Source organism: Pelophylax lessonae (assembly GCF_965119305.1).
Source record: "Pelophylax lessonae genome assembly, chromosome: 1".
NCBI classification, from domain to species: Eukaryota; Metazoa; Chordata; class Amphibia; order Anura; family Ranidae; genus Pelophylax; species Pelophylax lessonae.
This window is the reverse complement of record NC_138768.1, coordinates 298,072,100-298,092,830: the sequence shown is the minus strand read 5'-3', so window position 1 is coordinate 298,092,830 and position 20,731 is coordinate 298,072,100. Positions and strand designations below refer to the sequence as shown.

Sequence of the window (20,731 nt, the reverse complement as noted above, 5' to 3'; positions counted from 1 at the left end):
TTGCGAATCTTCTCCCTGGCTATATCTATAAATTGATCTGTTGACTTTAAATTTTTTTCAACCTTACAACCCAATCCTTTAAAAGATGGAAGCTTAAAACCTGATTGAAAACCATTAATTAATAATTGGGCCTTCTCCTTGTTTGGATATGCCTGCAGCCACGGGAGCATTTTTTCCAGCCTCACTGAAGTGCAGGCTTTTCTGAAAAATATCCCTGGATGACTGATTCTGCTGACTTGCCCTCTTAAAACATTTTATTGCTGGGTGATTGCCCGTACAAAATGAGCACTCATGTTTAAATTTGCACGCTGCTGCCCACTTACACTGCGTTTCATTATACGCATAACAAATTCCCTTCCTATAGGGGGAGGCCATAGGGGCAGCACTTAATTGTTTATTTGTTGGCGTAAACTTTTGAGGAATAATTAAATTTAACCAAAGGCCTACGTCCTTCATGCCCCATTTCAGGCTGGGATAAACTGATAGTTTCTGTCGGAAGGACTCATCGTAATAAAACCATCCCAGACCACCGAAGTTCTTATACGCTTCCAGGATATGTTCCACATGCTGGAATAACCCACTACAATATTCTGGAAATTTTTCACCTAAAACCGACGAATAAATGCAAAAGGCTTGAAGCCAGTTATTGAATGATCTATAAACCGGACGCCTCCTATTTTCTTCTTGCCCGTCCTCAGATTTTTTTTCATTCTTGAAAGCAAATTCCTTTGCTGACGGCAACAATGAAAGTAAATCGATAAATTCACCTTTCCAAATTTTCTCTTTGATCCCTGCTGTGAGGTGATAACCAAGCGGCGACATATCGCATGGCATCACTTCCTTCAGACACGTCTCGGGAACCGTGTGTGCCAAATGACTAACTCTGGTACCACCATCTGACACAGGTGTAACCGGAACACTACTTACCACAGTCGCCACTTGATTCATATTGCTGACTGGGGACCATACATTACCAGGACCTTGTATGCTGAAACTAGGAACATTAACAGCAGGAACAGGTGTAACATTCAACAAACTCGCAAATTTAGATAAAGATTCTAAAATAACATTTAAATTGTTCAATTGTGCCAACTCACCAACTCCTGTCGGCAGCGTAGCTGATTGGCTAACAGGAGGCGCCATATGCTGTACTTCTGCACTGCTTGTATTCACCTGTGGACGTAAAGCCTGGCTAAGAAAAACCTCTTCAGCTGGTACCTGACTGGAACTATCCTCCCTAGGTTGCCTAGCAACCCTCTCCTCAGATGCTCTCTCAATTCTGCTTCTGTGAGGCCGGGTGTTATCCCGCCTTTCACCACTGGGTGGCGGTGATGGTGAAGCAAACCTTTTTCTCTTCGGGCCTCTTCGGCTCCTTCTCAGCCCTCCCGCAGCTTCTGACAGTCCCGCAGCTGTGCTGTCTGACTCCTGCCTTGAGGATGCTGGCCGCTCCGGAGGACGGCTCCGCTGCCCCTGTCTGGTCCCTGCCTTCCCTGCTACTGGTGCCTGAGGTGAGGGGGATACACTCCTCACGGCCGTCTCCTCTGCCCGCACTGCGGCCGCAGATGCAGCCATTCCGCTCACCTCCTCCCTCAGCTGTTCAGGTTCAGCTCCGCTCACCATGAGACAGTTCCGCAGCCATTCTTCTCCCCCTTCTAAAGCTGCTCTTTCCAATACTTGCCGGACAAGGGTCTTCATTATGGCAGAAGAGCCAGCGAATGCCGCAACGCCGCTGAGGAGAGGAGAGCTCGCCAGGCAGTCACTTCCTAACTGAGGGGGATTACCTCAGCGACCCCTTAATAAAGCCTTGGGTCAGAACCTTCTAGAGGGGCGCGCGCTGCTGTGCAGCCCGCCAAAACCATGCTTAACATTTAAAGGGACAGTGTCTTATAAATTAAATAAATTCTGACACAAAAATTTTTTTTTTTTTTTTTTTTAACATCCCCTGTCCCATGTGCGAGGGCACCTATTACTTGTGCCCTCTTACCATTCCATTCAATTTTGTATAACTGAATGAAAAAAATAAAATGAGAATCATGCAACATTCAACTTATCATACCGACAAAGAAAAGGATAGCCAAAATGTAATTTTGCATTTCAGCAAAAATGTTCATCTATGTGCTACAAAGGCTTTTGTTTGTGTTTTTATTTTGGTTTCTGTTGCTTAATACATAAAAAATATTCAAAACTTTAAAATGTACCTAAAACAAAAAAACAAATATATAAAATATAAAGTAGTATTTTCTCCCATAGAATAATCTTTATTGTATTACAGTACCACTGGCAGGTATCAATTGTACATGGCCACTTTGCAAAGGTTGGACCCCACTTTAACACTTATCATTGTTGCTCCACAAATTGGACTTTACAAAGTGAACTTGGTTTCCTGTGTCTTCTGTTTCTTGCCACAACTATTAACTACCTTACTGCCTCTAGCTGTGCCTGGCTGGTAGCAATCGCACCACTGTTACTTCCTGTGATTACCTCTCCACCACACATCCAAATCAAGTATCCCTATTGAGATCAGATCTCTTTACAGAAATTGTCCTTCGTCCCAATTCTCCACATCTCTCTCCAGTTAACTCCTTCAGGCTGACCTTATTGGTAAAAAGTTTTCAAGGGAAAGGTTTATCTTTAATTTCAATGGCCCTGCTTATTGCAAGTAACTGCACAGCTAAGCAGCATGCCCTATATATTAAAAACACACTAATCTGCAGTGCCTTTTTGTGTGCAAGCCACATAGAAACCAATGGAATTTCACTTGGAATGCCATAAAAAACAGAAAAGTGTGAACAGGGCTTAGAAAGTGGGCTGGAGTCAGAAGATCCTAGATATATCGGGTAATACGGTTACATAATGTAACCCTAAATAACCAGGTCTTCTGCAAAGGTTATGCTTCCTGTGTCCTATACAGCCTAGTTTAGTTGGTCTCCAATCAAATCTGGCACTAGACAATGAGGTTTGTAAAAAGGCAACCCAAAAGACAGAGGTCAGTCAGGTGTGCAAGCAAGATCTAAGCAGCATCACGCTTCTTCATCTGGCATCCTCACATGCAAGTATTACAGAGAGTATTACAGCTCTCTGCTGTACATTTTTAGTGGTCAACCATATAGATTGTTGCCATTAGCCCAAAGATCTTGTCTAGGGGGTATTTGGTAGTGTTTAGAAACATCACTGCACAGTGTTCATCAGATCGTTTTTGGTCCAATCACAAGACTTTGTGAGGCATTTTAGATTTATTAATACCACATACCGCCTGATGTAAAAAGGTTAAATGTTCCCTTTAAAATGAACTGTGGAAAATTTCAGACTTATGAAAAAATATTAGCAGTAATATTGTGTGATTGTACTAGAAATTGCTCTCCTTAGAACTAAACATGATTAGTTCAGTGTTCTCTATACAGCTCTGTCTCACAGCAATGCAAATATCTAATCATAATAAAAGTGCATGGTTGTAATAAGAACTTTGGACAAAGTCAGGGCATGAATATTTACTGAATGATTAATAATAAATGAGCAGCTAATCATATCATTAAGAACTCATTTATTATCAATGTTTCATTAGCTCATTTATTATCAACATGTCATACAAGCATAAATTCAACTTTATACACACACACTATATATATATATATATATATATATATATATATATATATATATATATATATATATATATATATATATATATATATATATATATACATATATATTTTCATACCCTGATTTTTTTTTTATAATTTGGGAAAATTTAGGTGACAATATAAAATAAAAAGTTAAAGTGTTATTAAACCCAGGACCCTGCCATCACTATATCTGGTCTCCCACAGTACGCAAAACATGGAAATGTATGTTAAATTAATATAAACTGCTAAATTCCTTTTCTCATCAGATGTACATAGAAGTCTTGGGACTATCACTGTCTGGCTGAGCACTGGTTAAAGCTAGTAGGAGGAGTTTGCATTCTCCTCTGAGTGACCTATGAGGCTGCATGACCCCCGACTTTCTGTCTAGACCAGTGGTTCTCAACTCCTGTCCTCAGGACCCACTAACAGGCCAGGTTTTTTAAGTATTGCTTTGAGGAGATGCAGACTAGACTCACCTGTGATGTATTTCAGTTATCTTGCAAACCTGGCCTGTTAGTGGGTCCTGAGGACAGGAGTTGAGGTCCACTCGTCTAGACAGTGCTAACTGGCCCTGTGCCAATCACATGCACCCTCCCGAGAAAAAAAAAAAATCTCTCTAGCATTAAACACCAAACTAAGCATGTGCAGAGTACCCCCAAGGCTCTGTACTATCAGGAGATAGATTGGGGACAGTGGAAGAAGGGGAGGCTCAGAAAAGACAGGATCAAACAGCCTTTTTACACAATGCGCAGGGTTAACCCCTTAGGTTCTACAGTGAGTATAACAAGCATGCTTTACTGGATATACACACTGATTTTACTGTTGTGGGGTTTGGTAACACTTAAGTAATGATGTTCAATACCCCCATATTATTTCCAGACTCTTGTGACCTTCCTAATAATACAAGTAAAGTTGTAATGGCTTTCAAATAACTTGCTGTGGAGTGTGTTAGTCCAGAACAAAGCCTGACACCTGCTCTGCTGCTCTAGACTCATGTAAAAGAAGCTGGCCTTTTTTAATCTAAACAATGTCTTCCTCCTAGTGATGCCACTGCTTATGCACACTTTTCACCAAAGAGTGACAGATGGGAGTCCTAAGTGCTACACGTGACTACCTCATGGCAAAGTCCTCACAGTGGCTCAGAGGCCTGGAAATTCATCATGTATAAAAATGGAGAAGGACTAAGAGGGGCCAGCATGAATCACAGTTGGCTCTGATAAGACCCATCTAGGACATGTAAACAATTGCCAAAATTGTATAAAAATTCAAAAATTTAAAAACATTTTATCTAGGAAGTAGAAGTAGGGAGCTATAGAACCGTAAAATGGTCCCGGTGGGGCTGCATATGCATTATTGAAATCATTATAACCTTCTAAAGTTATAAAACATGTTCTAATAGTTTATATAAAAACATCTTAAAAAAAACAAAAAAAAAAAAAACAAACAAAAACATGATGTTCACATCCAGAACTTGGTTAGCTGATTCAGCCATTTTATAGACAAGCATCTGTGCAAATATGCAATGTCCCAGACATTGGTTAGCAGCATAGATGAATAGACCTCCAATTTCAATATGATGTAGGTGTCTGTGGTCATGAAGGTGTTTTGATGGTCCCCATTAGATGTGAGTTTCATCTTTCTTCCAGTTCTGGGGGTAATTTTGCCTTTGGTAGTTTGAGTTGCTATGGTGGATATGATCCAGTGGAACAACAACATCATCAGGATGGTGGGGTGCCTTGTTTAGTTCTACCACTCGTGGTACTACAACAGACCAGCGATCTGCAAAAATAAATACATTAGCATTAGATTAATGGAAACAAAAAATATATAGTCATGTTGGCTCTACACAGATTTATAAAGATTTATAACTGCCAGGCACTATAAGGTCTTTAACCTCTCCCGATTGCTTTATCGCTAAAAATGCCAGAATTCACTTAGTAGGTAGCCTTGTCGGCCAACTAGTGCCCAACATCTTTTGTTAGAAAATTGACAGAGCTGGGTGGAAATTGTGTGTGGGGGTGAAAGGGACCCTGGGGCCTAACAGAACACAAGGTATGGAAGTGAAAAGTTTCAAGCAAGAGCATCAAATTGAACACGGTTTATTTTTTTACTTATATTACAGTGAAAGTAATAGAGTTATCTGTGCTTTGTGTATTAAAGTGGATCTCCAATTCATCTGAGCACCACAAACCAAAAATGCTATTCAATTCATTTTTAATATTCAAAGCAAACTCATCCATGTCTCCATGCTTTATTTTGTTGTGAAATCACCTTGAAAAACACCCCCCAGAAATTCAGTGAGCTCCTAATATCCCATGCATTCTTCCTTTGCAGTACTAAAATTCATAAAGTGTTATCAGCCCTGTCCATTCCACAATTGAACACCTTCCCCTCTCCTGAAAGCAGCTGAGCTGTCCTGTATTTCCGAGGTTGCCTGATGATCTAAATCCTAAATACGGGTGTAACATGGAATACGTTCAAAAGGTGGACTTATAAAGTGTAGGCAAACGTTACCTTCTTGTGGTCTAGTAAGACTACCATTGAAATTGTTTTGTTATAGCTATTCAATTAAAAAAAAAATAAAAATACTGGACGATCCTGCCAGAAATAGGAGCATGAGCACTTTCCTGTATACTCTTGCCTCAGTTGACTCATCAGTTAGCATTATTTATAGAACAGACTCCACTGCAAATGAAAAGTTTTTGGCCTTTATTTTGGATTTTCTTTGCACAAGCACACAGAACTGTTGGACACGGTATTGGCCAGGTGATATTGAGGCCAAAGAGTTCAATCTTTGTTTCATCAGAGCAGAGAATTTTGTTTCTCATGGTATGAGAGTCCTTCAAGTGCTTTTTGGCAAACTCCAGTCGGGCTGTCATGTGACTTTTATTGAGAAGTGCCTTCCATCTGGCCACTCTACCATACAGGCCTGATTAGTGGAGTTCTGTAGAGATGGTTGTTCTGGAAGGTTCTCCTCTCTCCACAGAGAAACGATGGAGCTCTGTCAGAGCGACCATCAGATTCTTGGTCACCTCCCTGACTAAAGCCCTTCTCCCCTCAATCGCTCAGTTTGGCCAGGCGGCTCGCTCTAGGAAGAGTTCTGGGGGTTCCAAACTTCTTCCATTTACGGATGATGGAGGCCACTGTGCTAATTGGGACATTCAATGCTGCAGAAATTTCTCCTTCCCTAGATTAGTGCCTCATTAGAATTGTGTCTGAGGTCTACAGACAATTCCTTGAACTTCATGGTTTGTGCTCTGACGTGCACCGTTAACTGTGGGACCTAACATAACAAAATGTGGAAAAAGTGAAGCACTATGAATACTTTCTGAATGCACTGTAACCTCTCCTGCTCTTCAGTTGAATGTTTACACCCTGGGTGTTTGTGCTGTGTATTACTTTGCCTTAATTGTACTGTGTCTGTGTATTACTTTGCCTTAATTGTACTGCAGTATGTCAGATTCAAAGTATAAAAGGGACAGTTCTGCAGGCCTCTCCAGCTCACAATCGTCTAACAGCTCTAGAGTGGCCTGCAGCACTCTTCAAAGAGTACTTGATGCCAACAACTTGATCATGGATCTCTGCCTGGGTACACACTTCTGAGTCTTCACTAGCTCCCTTCTTCACTCTGTCCAGGGAAGGGTTTTCCTCTGGTATGCTGGAATTTAAAACCAAAATCACTGCAGGCCCACCTGCTTTTGCTGTCATGGCCATTTGGCAGATCCTGGTGTTGCTAAAGGTTTTTTGGACATTGTCTCATTTTCAGAATGAGTCTCCTTTCTAATAATATGGATAGATTGAGGACTCTCTGACTAGAATATGGATTTCCAGAACAACAATTTAAAAAGCGATTGCTCTGCATGCCCTACAATGAAGAACATCACTTTGAATTGTCCCTAGACGCTTTCTCAAAGAATCCACTGGCAGGAAAAGTATTTTTTTTACCACAAAAAAAGAAAACCAAGGCCTCCAACTGGAAAAACTCATTACAAGTCTAAAGGCAAGAAGTGTTCCTTTTGTTTTTACCAGGCCTTCAAGTCCAGCCAAAAATCTGTCGTAAATGCTGGGCTCCCAAGTCCTCCTATCAAGTTCTCTGCATTTTCCAAAGTAGGTGGGTGGGGGGGTGTGTCTAAGTCTTTGCGGACACCTGGACCAACAGCCTTTCTGATGAATGGGTGAAAGATACTGTGTCTAGGGGCTACATGCTAGAGTTTCAATCTTTGCCTTCATCCTACTGTCAAACCTGGCAACCTCTTCACAAAGACTAACAGATGTTCGTGCTACCTTGGCAGACCTATGTCAAGGAGTCACTACTGCTTTTCCTCAAGCAGACAGGTTTCAACGTTTTTTCAAGCCCATTCACTGATTCTAAAGCCAAAAGGGGACATCTATCCCATCCTGGATCTCAAAGCACAAGTTTGCTGCCCTTCTGTCTTCTGCACCTTGTGTGCTCACAGGGCATTCCCATAGCATGCTATCTATACAAATTCCTACCTAGATAACAGCACAGACTTTGTAGGGCAATGTCAGCCAGACTATCCAGACTATGAACGTCTAGTTGGCTTCTGATAGGGGTCTTTTTGGCTCATTTGTCATAGAAATGACTGGACTCTTTTCACCAGTGTGTTGCCAGAAAATATCATCCAAAAATATACTCCGTGGGACAAATACTGACCTGTTCCAATCAGGCCTGGATCAGCATTTGGGCCTCGACTACCATTAAGGGGGGAAATGGGATTTTGTACGTACCGTGAAAGCCATTTCTGAGTTTGATGGACACAGCGCTCCATAAATCATAACTACTGGGTTATATTGCCTCCTCCAGGAGTAGGACTAGGCAGAACAAAAAACACCTTGCTACGCCCATGGGCTCTCCTCAGCTACTATATAACCCCCCCTCTCTGCTCTAGGTAATCAGTTTAGTAGCAAGCAGATGACCAAGTGGCGGACTTGCAAACTTGCAATATTGATGCTTGATGATGGAAGGCCCAAGAAGTACTCAGCGCCCGAGTAGAATGCACCGTGATAGGGAAAGGAGGAACCTGACCTTTAATAGAATAGGCCTGAGTCTGATCCCTCTGGAAATGGTAGCCAAAAAAGCGGCCAGCCCTTTCCTTAGTTCACTCATAACCAGTCGTTTCCTTGGTCCATTTAGAACCACAAAAAGGGAGTCTGACCTCCGAAAGGACTCCATAGCTGCCAGATACACCCGGATCGCACTACTACATCCAAGGTATGCAAAGCAAATTCCTTGGGATGAGCCGGCTTGGGACACAAGGAAGGCAAAGCAATGTCCTCATTCAAATGGAAGTCAGAGACCACTTTGGGCAGGAATGATGGACAGGGATGAAGAACCACTTTATCCCTAAGAAGTGGGAGTACGGCAGCATAGTGCCACCAATTCCGAAACCCTGTGGGCTAAGGTAACAGCCACCAAGAATGCCAAGGAAATCTCCTGAATATTCCCAAATGGAGGCATTTGAAGAACCAAGAGCACTAAATTCAAATCCCACAGTGGCAAAAGAGACCATACAGGTGGAGCCACATGTTGAACCCCCTGAATGAAGGTAGGAACTAAAGAGTGCTTGACTAGGGGTTGCTGAAAGAAGATTGCTATGGCAGACACCTGGCCCTTGATGGTACTCAAGGCCAACTTCTGATCAATGCCCCATTGAAGAAAGGCTAGGACCCGAGCCACAGAAAAGGATTGAGGATGAGCACCAATCGATTCACACCAAGAAATGTACACTTTCCATGTATGATGGTAAATCTTGCTCGAAGACGGCTTCCTAGCCTTCACCATAGTAGGGTTTACTGATCCACACAAACCTCTATCCCTCAGTACCTGGCTTTCAATAGCTAGGCCATTAAAACCAGCGTCTGTAAAGCAGGATTGTAGATCATCCCTTGGAACAAATGGTCATCTCTGAGCAGGAAGCCCCCAAGGGGCATTTACAGCCACCAGAACGATTGGAAGATCCTTTCCCTCGATTCCTCACAGGAACCACAGAAAAAGCCTGAGCCGAGGAGAATACTGACCTTACCGTGGCCCTTGGATGCCTGCGGCATCTGCCAGAGGAACCTGTGACCTTGCCACGAACCTCCTGTGGAGCTGAGCCTGATGAAGGAGCTGCATGCAGGCCTGGGCAAACAGAACTGTTTTGAAGGTGGATACCACCAGACTCAGAACCTGTATGCAAGTCAGGAGAGAGAACTGTCTGACAGCAGCCAGCGAATTAAGGCCTGTGGTTCCTGAAGTTTGTCCAGAGGAAAAACCGCCCTGGTCAGAATTAAAATCAGATCAGGTAATTAAATTCCCTGGAAAGGGGGGACCTTAGGTAGTTCAGACGTCACCTGAACCTTTGCAGAATTAAATCAGCACAAGGAGACTGAAGACCGTAAAAACCTGAAAAGGACAAACCTTGCCCCCCTTTCTGGGTACCCCCAAAATAAACATTTTGCAGGCCTCCTTGATGCTCATGAAAGAGATCCATGGGGCAATAAACCAGGGAAGATGTCCCCCCACCCCAACAATCAGGGAGGGCAGACCTTCATACTGAAGGGGTCTTGTCTGTGGGTCTGGAGAAGCTAGCTCTAGGCTTACCAGAGCAAAGGTTGCTTGGAACCTCCAGGGGAAGATTTAAAATATCGATTTCCATTATTTTCCATCCCAGAAGCACAACATTTTCTTTGGGCTGAGAATGAGAGCCCCTGTCTGCGACAAGGCTCCTTCCCTTTCCTCCTTTCCTGGATTGTGGCAGTAAGGTACCCCCCCCCCCCCCGTGATACCCTTAATGATATCATCCAGGGTAGCCCCAAATAGGTGATTGCATTAAAAAGGCAGATCAATGAGAGCTTTATTACAAGCTTGATCTGCGGACCAATTCTTAAGCCACAGAACGCGCCTAATCACCACTGCTGAAACAAAGTTTGGACAGCACAGGAGCTGTATCCAAAGCTGCATCACAAAAACTGCAGCCCATTGACCAACTGGTCCACTAAATCAACATAAGAAGCGGGAACCTGCTCATTCCCCAGACCCTGGCTCAAATACTTGGCCCATTCAGTTAGGGTCTGAAACACCAGGGCTGAGCACAGTCTTGCTGCAATGCCAAATCAGCCATAGTAAACATGCTGCGTGACACAGCCTCCTCTTTCCTGTCAGCCAGGTCCTTAAAGGACGGGGATTCCTCTACTGGGATCATGGTTGCTTTATTCAGCCTGGAAACAGGAGGGTCCACCACTAGTGGACTAGTCCACTTTTTTAAAAGGGACTCCTCAAAAGGATAATGTACAGCAAAACGTTTTGGGACCACAAAGGGTAATTTTGGCTGTTCCCATTCTTAACAGGAAAACCTGTCAAAATAAGGCACATAAGGAAACACCTTTGGAGTGTGAAGTGATTTATGTGTACCAAACGACACAGCCATGTCCGTGGCTACATCAGCCGCATCCTCAATTTTTAAAGTCTCACGCCCTGCAGTAATAAACGCGTCTACTATTGTTTTTTTTTCATTTACTGCTGCGACTATGGAGGAATCTAATCATCCTCTCGGATGGATCAGGGGGTTTGATATTAAGCCCCTCTGAACAGGCTTCATCCATGGCAGCATCAGGCTCAGAATTAGATGATACAGACTGAGCAAGGAAGGCGGGGGGCGCTTCCTCCTGGGACTTTGCCCACACGCGACTTCCACCCGGGACACTAAGGACTGCAGGACCACCTTCCGTGCAACCATGGGAAGCTGGGGTTCAGAGGGACCTGCCACTTCCATGGAGGGGGGGGGGGGTCAGTGGGGGAGATGTAACCCTGAGGCTCCATAAGGAAAGGAAGACCTTGCAGTACAAAAATGATCTTTTGGCACCACTAAAGATACCCCCAAGCTCAGGGTACCGATCAGCAGAGAGGGAGATAACAGAGACCCCCAAGGACTCACCCTACCAACCATGGGAGTGCCAAAAATTTGGACCCAGTCCACACCATGGATGCCATCCCTTTTCATATGTCCCGGGCACAGGAAGAGGTGAAGGAGAGGGAAGGAAGGAAGAGGAGAAGCTCCGGCATCCCCACAAGGCTTTGGTCATCTCCAGCGTCTCCCAGACTAAGGAAAAATGGCCATCGTGACATCGGGCTACACAAACATGGCTGCTGGCCGGAGACAAGCCAAGGGAAAATGGCCGCCATAACATCGGACTTCTCCAACATGGCTGCGAGCAGCTCAAGATACCAAAGCATGCTGCCAGAATCTTCCCTGTGCCCTCTGCAATGCTGCACCCTCTGCAAAGGGACCCCCCCTGAAGGTACTGTACTTCCAGAAAAAGGGCATATGTTACGGGAGACTCCGCACCGCTCTCTGTGCTGGGACTGCCTGCACTACACCCACACTCCAACCAGTAGGGAATGCACCTGGGGGTTTCCTACACTGGGACCCCTCCATACTACCAGGGCAGGACACACACTATCCCAGGACCCTTACAGAGTGGGGAAAGCAGGGAAGACTCAGGGGTCTCCGCTGCATCCTCTGCCCTGGGACCCCCACTAGACTCCAGGTCTGGACAGAGGGCAAAGGGAGTTGGGGAAGCCCAGCTCAATGAGGGATTTCACCTATATGGTCTAATTGACCCTTTGGGTATCTCCATTATACTCTTTATTAAAGCGGAGTTCCACCCAAAAGTGGAACTTCCGCTTTAGGGAGTCCTGACCCCCCAACATGCCACATTTGGCATGTCATTTTTTGGGGGGGGGGGGAGCGAGTACCTAGTTTTGACAGGTACCCGCTCCCACTTCCGCTCGGAGCGCCACGGCGCCCTGAGCGGAAGTTCTCCTCTCCCCCTCCCTCCCTGCAATCTTCTGGGACACGTCAGAGGTCCCAGAAGATTGCCGGTCAATCACGGCGCGCAGCGCGACTCACGCATGCGCAGTGGGTACCCGGCTGTGAAGCCGCAAACTAACAGCCGGGTGCCCACAGCAGTGATGTCGGCGCCGAGGGAGAGGATCGAGGCTTCCGGCGGCCGCATCGCTGGACCGTTGGACAGGTGAGTAAATGGCTGGAACTCCGCTTTAAGTGTTCTTGCCTTTGGCAAGTACACTTACTATTCTTTCACATATATATTATTCTTACTATAGTGAAAGCCTATGGGAAAATTTGGCACCCCAACTCCTCCCACAGTTTTTACACTACATAGACAAGTAATTTACCACAACTAGCAACTCGTTCACGATTGCGTTGCTATTACTTTTTGGAAGGTTTCGCTGAAAGGTTTGCGAAATGTGGTCCTTTTGTGGCGGAATGTTCAAAACTGTGGGGCCTGAAAATAGTTAGAGGGTGAGTAAAGAAATCTTGCCACAATTTGTAAACTGCTGTCACTTCCTCATTTTTAAGGCCACCTACACAAATGTTACATCAAAACTTTGCCTATCCCTGCTGCCACTAAACATGTCCACATCTAAGCTATAGCCCTAATAGTGTTTACACTATGACCGTTTGGTTACAACTTACGATGTCCATTGACATTTATTGAAACTGCACTCAAACCATCTCAAATTTCAAGGCTGTTTTCTAACCTGTGACTGTGCCTTCAGTTTTAATGTTTCATAGCCATACTAGAAAACGTTGGCCGGGGTCTTGTGATTCCTATGGTATAAGTCTCTAAGCTGTGAGATTTAGAGCTTGTACACTAGAGCCGTATGAAGATGGGCATCTCCAACTTTGGTAAGTTGCCCCATAAGAATGAATGGCGGAATGTTCCGGAATGTTCAAAACAAGACCGTTCGTTTCCAACTGCCAAAATGTTTCAACTGCTGCCACTCCCACACACACCTCTCACACACACACACACACACTGTTGCCACTCCCATACACACATAGTTACTCTGCCCACTCCACCTGGAGACTACCGGTGGCGGCAAGAACATTTCACACAATTTCCCCAGAAATTGGTCATTTTCTAGTTACTCTTCTTTGTGCACTTTTTTATAGTGCTTTCTATTGCAGCTACATTACTCACTCCAAGCAGGAGTGAGTTATTTTCTCACAATTATTATGTCACTCAATACCCCCCTTTTTTATAGAATTTTCGTGAGATTGCTATGTATGCCACCACTTACCACATAATGGAGATATACATTCTTCATGAGGTCCTCCCATTGTGCCCTGGTGACCATGGACTATACTCCCACAGTTCCTGGTATAGGCATTCCCCAGCAGTCTGCTGTCTATAACATCATGTGTTCTACTTAGAGCCAAGTTGTAAGTATATCAGGAAGGGCCAATTCATACTAGGATGGTTTTATCCTCTATTCTGTCTCCTTGATGTAGCACCCTCCTAAGACAGGTGCTAGGCAGATAAAGTATAGTTTGTCTGCTTATCAGGGGAGCCTGATCGTTAGGAATGCCTGTTGCATGTGTCCATGTGTGATTCATCTGGTCTGAGGGAGTGTCCCCACTGTATCCAATGGGGAGGCCTGTTGGACAGTGAAGGAAACCCAGCCAGTGACACACAGGCTTTTGGTAGCTGTCCCAGTGGGTTGGCACAGATAGTGATGCATCCTGGAATGGACTATAAAAGCCAAGGGCACATGTGGCAGGGGGTCTTTGGGCAGAAAGCCAAGTCCCAGAAGGAGGGTACAGCTGTCTCTCCTTCTGCAGCTGTGAAGGGTGGTCACAGGCAGTCGACCTGGGTAACCTGGAGGTGTGGCTGAACCCAGAGGTCGAGTGGATGCTGACAAGGGGAGTTTGGAGGCAACGGTGACTCAGGAAAAACAGTGTCTGTGAGTACAGATGAACTTGCCCAGGGGTCTGCCAGGAAGGGGACCACTACTGAAGCTAGGGTCAGCAGACGGGTGTGAGCACACCAGCATAGAGAAAAAAGGGGGTGCCAGTTTCAGAACCCTGAAGAGAGTATTTACTCAGGAGCATTTAAAAGTAACCTCACTTAGTGGCAAAGTGAAGCAGTGGCCGTGCCGCATTCTACAAGTTAGCTCTCCTTCACACTGTGACTAGTTAATAGTTGGAGTATCCCACTCATCCCTTCTCCTATCCAAGTTCTCAATAAAGCCACAAAAAAAACAACATCCCCTGGATTGATTATTGACTGAGCCAAGAGCTTTTAATGCTGTTATCTGCTGTCCATTGCTAGGGGTAACCCAGGGGAATCCAGAAGATGTAATTCTCAGCAATCCTCTAGGGGGCAGTGCTACATTCCTATATTATTTCGTTTTATCACTAGACTCCAATGTGGTTTATATATTTATTTACAGTGGAACATATTCCACGAAACGCGTAGAGCTTTTAGGATGCATGCTCTTCTCAACATTTTTTTATGATGTAATCTTTGCTAGGTGTTTTAAAAACAATGTAATGTTCTATCTAGTTTACAACAAGTCAGCTCATTGTTCATTACTACAATATATGATTTGATCCAACTGTATGTATCATCGAACGCATTTCATCACTTGTATGCATCATCGCAATCACGTATTCCCTATTTGTTTACACAACTTTTAATAAAATCTGCTCTCGATACACTGCAAATATTTTTTGTACTGTACCATGCTCCGCCTGTCTCAATTAGACAACAATTTGTTATGTTCCACTCTGGGCCAGTTGTGCTCACGCACCTCATTTAAAGTCCCAGCCTCCCCTTCCTCCACCCCGAAGTAGGGGAGCTGTTGTCCAAGGGACCGCTGCGACTCAGACCCACGCCCAGTGATATGTGACCCTGTGAGGCGTTTAAATCGCGGGCCAGCCTCTGTCCACGAGGCTTTGGCGCGACCGACCTAGCGCGTAGCTGCGGTTTGTACGTGCTCACTGGCTGGGCTGGGGGGACCACTGGATCTGGATTATCCAGCCAGTCGCCCAGCAGTTGATTGTAGATCTCCCAAAAGAAAAAACAAAAGATGCAAAGGAGGAGAAAAAAATGCTAGGACCAAGAGATCCTAGCAGGTAGCTTAGGTCCTTACTCCTGACTAGACAGATTAAAACGGATTACCTAGAGCAGAGAGGGGGGGGGTTTATACCAGCTGATGATGACCCATTGGTGTAGCCAGGTGTTTTTTGTTCTGCAATATAAGCCAGTAGTTATGATTTATGGAGTGCTGTGTCCATCAATGAACAAAAGAGAAATTTCTGCTCTCTCAGTCCTATTTCAAATCCCACTTACCTCTCATTTCCCAGTAAAGGCTGCTGTACAAGGTTTCTTTCACATAGTTCCACCAGTACACCTTCCAATGATTCTGTGGGATATCAAACTGGTTCACTGGTTCAGCCTTTTGAACCAAGTCACAGATATCCCTTTATCTACTCTAACACATGAGGTAGCTTTCCATATTACCTTTACTTCGGATAGGCAAGTATCCGAGTTGGCAGCTTTGTATGCATAGTACATATTCTTATCCTTCACAAGAGCTCCCCACCCTAATCAGGACATTGTTCTTCCATTTCTCTGTCCTGCTTTGATTCATCCTAAGGAGATATCCCTTTATTACTTGACTGTGGTTAGAGCTGTATGTGTGTACCTCTCAGCTACATCTTCCTTCAGACAGATTCCCTTTTTCTTATTCCTGAAAGTTCCTGTAAAGGACAGCCTGCTACATGTTGCACCATTTCTCAGTGGCTCAGACAAGTTTTTTTTCAGCCATACCAGCTTAAAGAGAAGCTCCAGGCTCCCCCAAAAAAATTTAAAGTAAGCAGCTACAAATACTGTAGCTGTTCACTTTTAATAGAAGGATACCTGTCCAGGGAGCATGCAATGTCCTCACCCGAGCAGAATGTCTTCAATTGGCTTTGGGTGCAGTTGCCAGCATGTTAGGTAAGCGAAGCCAGTTTCCTTCTGTGCAAGCATGAGCCACATTGCGCTTTGTAAATGGTCTTCTGGTACCTGTTATGTGTGCCAGAAGGCTGCGGGGGGGGGGGGGGAGATTGGGAGATTTCTGCGCAGATCGCCACTGTGATCTGTCCAGAAGTGAGAGCAGGTACCTGTCAAAACCCCCGCGAAAAGTGCCAAATGTGGCAGTGGTGGGGGGTGGGGGGGGGGGAGATTGCAAACAAGCAAGGCAAACTCCACAAGATCTGAGAGAGCTTTTCGGTATCATGTTACCGTTTCACATTCTCTAAGTTTGACCAACTAGGTGGCATTTACAGATGCAAGCAATGGACAGTGTCCTGAAGGTAATTTAAACTGCAGGCAACTCCCGATGTATTTCTGTCATTGTTCTACCTCACAGGACCAACTAGGTGGCATTTACAGATGCAAGCAATGGACATAGTGTCCTGAAGGTCATTTAAACTGCAGGCAACTCCCGATGTATTTCTGTCATTGTTCTACCTCACAGGAGCTGTTGCACACATACATTTCATTTCCGCTCTGTTTGGCTGCCAATAGAGGAACTGCAAATAGTTTAAAAGACCAAGTCTTGGAATTTACAGAATCTTTTTTTTGCATAAATGTCCACAAAAATACACAAACAACTTATTTAGATAGATGAGCTTTAACCTATAAATGGTAAAGGAATTGGTCTTTACACAGGGGTTTATCATCCATAGGTGCCCCCGGGGGGTTGCAGCCCACTGTGCTCTGACCCACACTACACCCATGGATAATCCATGCCGGTCGACTGTCGGGGGGTGATTGGTGCAGTGGTGGAGGCAGTTATAGACACTGATCTCTCTGTATAGCTTTCAATGAAGCAGTTGACAGCCATGGGAAGGAGAGGAGGGGAAGCGGATAGGGATGAACTTCATTGAAAGCTATACAGGGAGATCAATGCCTGTAACTGCCCCCAGTGCCGTACTGATCACCCTCAACTGTCCCCCTGTGTCCCCCCCCTCCTTCAGTGTTGCCAGCTTTCCTCTTCTCTGCCAGCTGCTGCGGGGCATTATCAGGATGAAGGGGGCCAATAAATCTCATTTACCAGCCCCTACTTTTCTGAATGAACAGAGTCAGTGATCACTGACTGTCCATTCATAACTGAAGCTGTAACCTGTGTTTATGATGCTTTAGTTTATGAATGAACAGGAGAATGTCCCTGTTCATTCATCTGCAGTGCAGCTAAGGCTGCAGAGAAAGGGACTCGGGAATAAAAAAAAAAAAAAGAAAAGAAAAAAAAAAATTGTAAAAAAAATATAACCTAAAATAATAAAAACCACTGACACCATCCAGCTGTCTCCTGCACATACTACCCATCGCCATACACACCACACTCCTCTCCTGCACATACCACCCACCGCTGTACACTCCGCACTGTCCCTATTCAACATTACCACATCTTGAAATAAGTCATCGCAGACTATTTAACCACACCCCCTTTAAGCCATACCCAATATTTAGTGCAACTTAAACCATGCCCACTTTTCACCTCGGCACACACTGCGCACCGCATTTATTTGCTCATCGATGCTTAGGGCCCACTTTTAATTTTGCACAAGGGCCCACTGATTTAATGATTATGCCCCTGCTTTCACACTAGAACACTGGTTAATAAGTACTTAAAAAAATATATATATCCTGTAACAAAAAAAAAAAAAAATCAAAGTACACATCTTCTGAATCTGTCCTCTATGCTTATATTTCCATTAATCTTAGCTAAACTGTTAAATGTAAGCTTTCAAGAAAAAGGAATTCTGTTTTTTTTTTTGTTAAATGCATAGATACTATGGCATATTCCTTTTTAAGCAAAGCAGCATTTACAAGATGGTCTTAAAACGGGTTACTGCTATGAAATCTGTTTTGACTTCGAAGGAATCATCTATTAAACATGCTACAGATATAAATAATCTGTTCCTTTTTTTCAGCAAAACTTACTGCTAACAGTCAAATATTTGATGAATCATTTAGTCCTGTGATAAAAACATGTTATTAACCATGGAACTAATCCATCAAGTATGCTGCTAGCATAAGCTTATAAACCAACGACCTTGCTGAGAGGGAATTCTGATGGTCATTTTGGTGTATAAAAAAAAAAACACTAGACTTTAGCAAAGGCAACGAACTGCCCCTTTTTTTGTACCTTAAGAATTTGAGGATGTTATTAAGGTACAAATTCTTTATTGCTTGACATATGTTTCTGTGTAACGCAGCTCATCTTCTTCAGCAACAATGCCTATGGAAGATTACCTACATACAGAGCCTTAAAAAAGTATTCATACCCCTTGAAATTTCGACATTTTGTCATGTTACAAGCGAAAATGTAAATTATTTTATTGGGGGTTTTATGTGATAAACCAACACAAAGTGGCACATAATTGTGAAGTGGAAGGAAAATTATAAATGGTTTTCAAAATGTTTACAAATAAATATGTGAAAAGTGTGGCGTGCATTCATATTCGGCCCCCTTTACTCTGATACCCCCAACTAAAATCTAGTAGAACCAATTGCCTTCAGAAGTCACCTAATTAGTAAATAGAGTACACCTGTGTGCAATTTAATCTCAGTATAAATACAGCTGTTCTGTGAAGCCCTCAGAGGTTTGTTAGAGAACCTTAATGAACAAACAGCATCATGAAGGCCAAGGAACACACCAAACAGGTCAGGGATGAAGTTGTGGAGAAGTTTAAAGCAGGGTTAGGTTATAAAAAAAAAAAAAAAAAACCCAAGCTTTAAACATCTCACGGAGCACTGTTCAATCCATCTCCAGAAAATGGAAAGAGTATGACACAACTGCAAATCTACCAAGACATGGCCGTCCACCTAAACTGACAGGCCGGGCAAGTAGAGCATTAATCAGAGAAGCAGCCAAGAGGCCCATGGTAACTCTGGAGGGGCTGCAGAGATACACAGCTCAGGTGGGAGAATCTGTCCAAAGGACAACTATTAGTCGTGAATTCCACAAACCTGGCCTTTATGGAAGAGTTGCAAAAGAAAGCCATTGTTGAAAGAAAGCCTTAAGAAGTCCCATTTGCAGTTTGCGGGAAGCCATGTGGGGAACACAGCAAACATGTGGAAGAAGGTGCTCTGGTCAGAGGAGACCAAAATTGAACTTTTTGGCCTAAAAGCAAAACGCTATGTGAGGCCGAAAACTAACACTGCATGTCACCCTGAACACTCCATCCCCACTGTGAAACAGTGGTGGTGGCAGCATCATGTTGTGGGGATGCTTTTCTTCAGTAGGGACAGGGAAGTTTGTCAGAGTTGATAGGAAGATGGATGGAGCCAAATACAGTGCAATCTTAGAAGAAAACTTGTTAGAGTCTACAAAAGGCTTGACACTGGGGCGGAGGTTCTCCTTCCAGCAGGACAATGACCCTAAACATACAGCCAGAGCTACAATGGAATGGTTTAGATCAAAGCATATTCATGTGTTAGAATGGCCCAGTCAAAGTCTAGACCTAAATCCAATTGAGAATCTAGATCAAGATTTGAAAATTGCTGTTCACAGACTCTCTCCATCCAATCTTGAGCTATTTTGCAAAAAATGGGCAAAAATGTCACTCTCTAGATGTGCAAAGCTGGGAGAGACATCCCCAAAAAGATTTGCAGCTGTAATTTCAGCAAAAGGCGGTTCTACAAAGTATTGACCCAGGGGAGCTGAATAAAAATGGAAGCCACTCTTTTCAGAAATTTGTAAAACATTTTGAAAACCATTTATCATTTTTCTTCCACTTCACATAAAATCCCAATAAAATACATGTACATTTTTGGTTGTAACATGACAAAATGTGGAAAATTTGAAGGGGTACAATAATTACTTAAGACACTATATATGCCGAAACCTCACCCCCTTCCCCTACTTCCAACCACAGTTCAGAATGTATTTAGCTTATATATCAGGGGGTGGTATTTAATCGTATATGTATAAAGTTAGCTTTTGAATGCATTATTATCCTTCGCCATATTAAAACGTTGGTCCTACAGTAAAGAATCTATTTTATTTTTTTCTAATTATACTGTATATTATACATACATGCATACATACAGATCTAAACACAGAAAAAATTGTGTTTAGTGCAAAAAGAGGTAATGCAGCAACCTATATTCTGTACAATAAAATAATCTTAAAGGTGCGCAATACCAACATCTCTGTAGTGATCAATAGAAAATATTTTTTCACACACAATTTTTTGTATTGATCACTACAGAGATACTGGTTTTGTGCACCTTTTTGATAAATT

General features: G+C 43.6%; 1 protein-coding gene across 1 annotated transcript in view; it reads right to left on the bottom strand.

Annotated features, from left to right (window-relative positions):
• Positions 1-4,533: 4,533 nt before the first annotated feature.
• The window catches only part of TRPV4 (transient receptor potential cation channel subfamily V member 4), a 158,117-nt gene continuing 141,919 nt past the window's right edge, over positions 4,534-20,731 (bottom strand). The window contains exon 16 of the mRNA XM_082274756.1: positions 4,534-5,402. Coding sequence (XP_082130882.1) covers positions 5,242-5,402 — 161 coding nt within the window. The 3' untranslated portion in view covers positions 4,534-5,241. The remainder of the gene's footprint in view (positions 5,403-20,731) is intronic.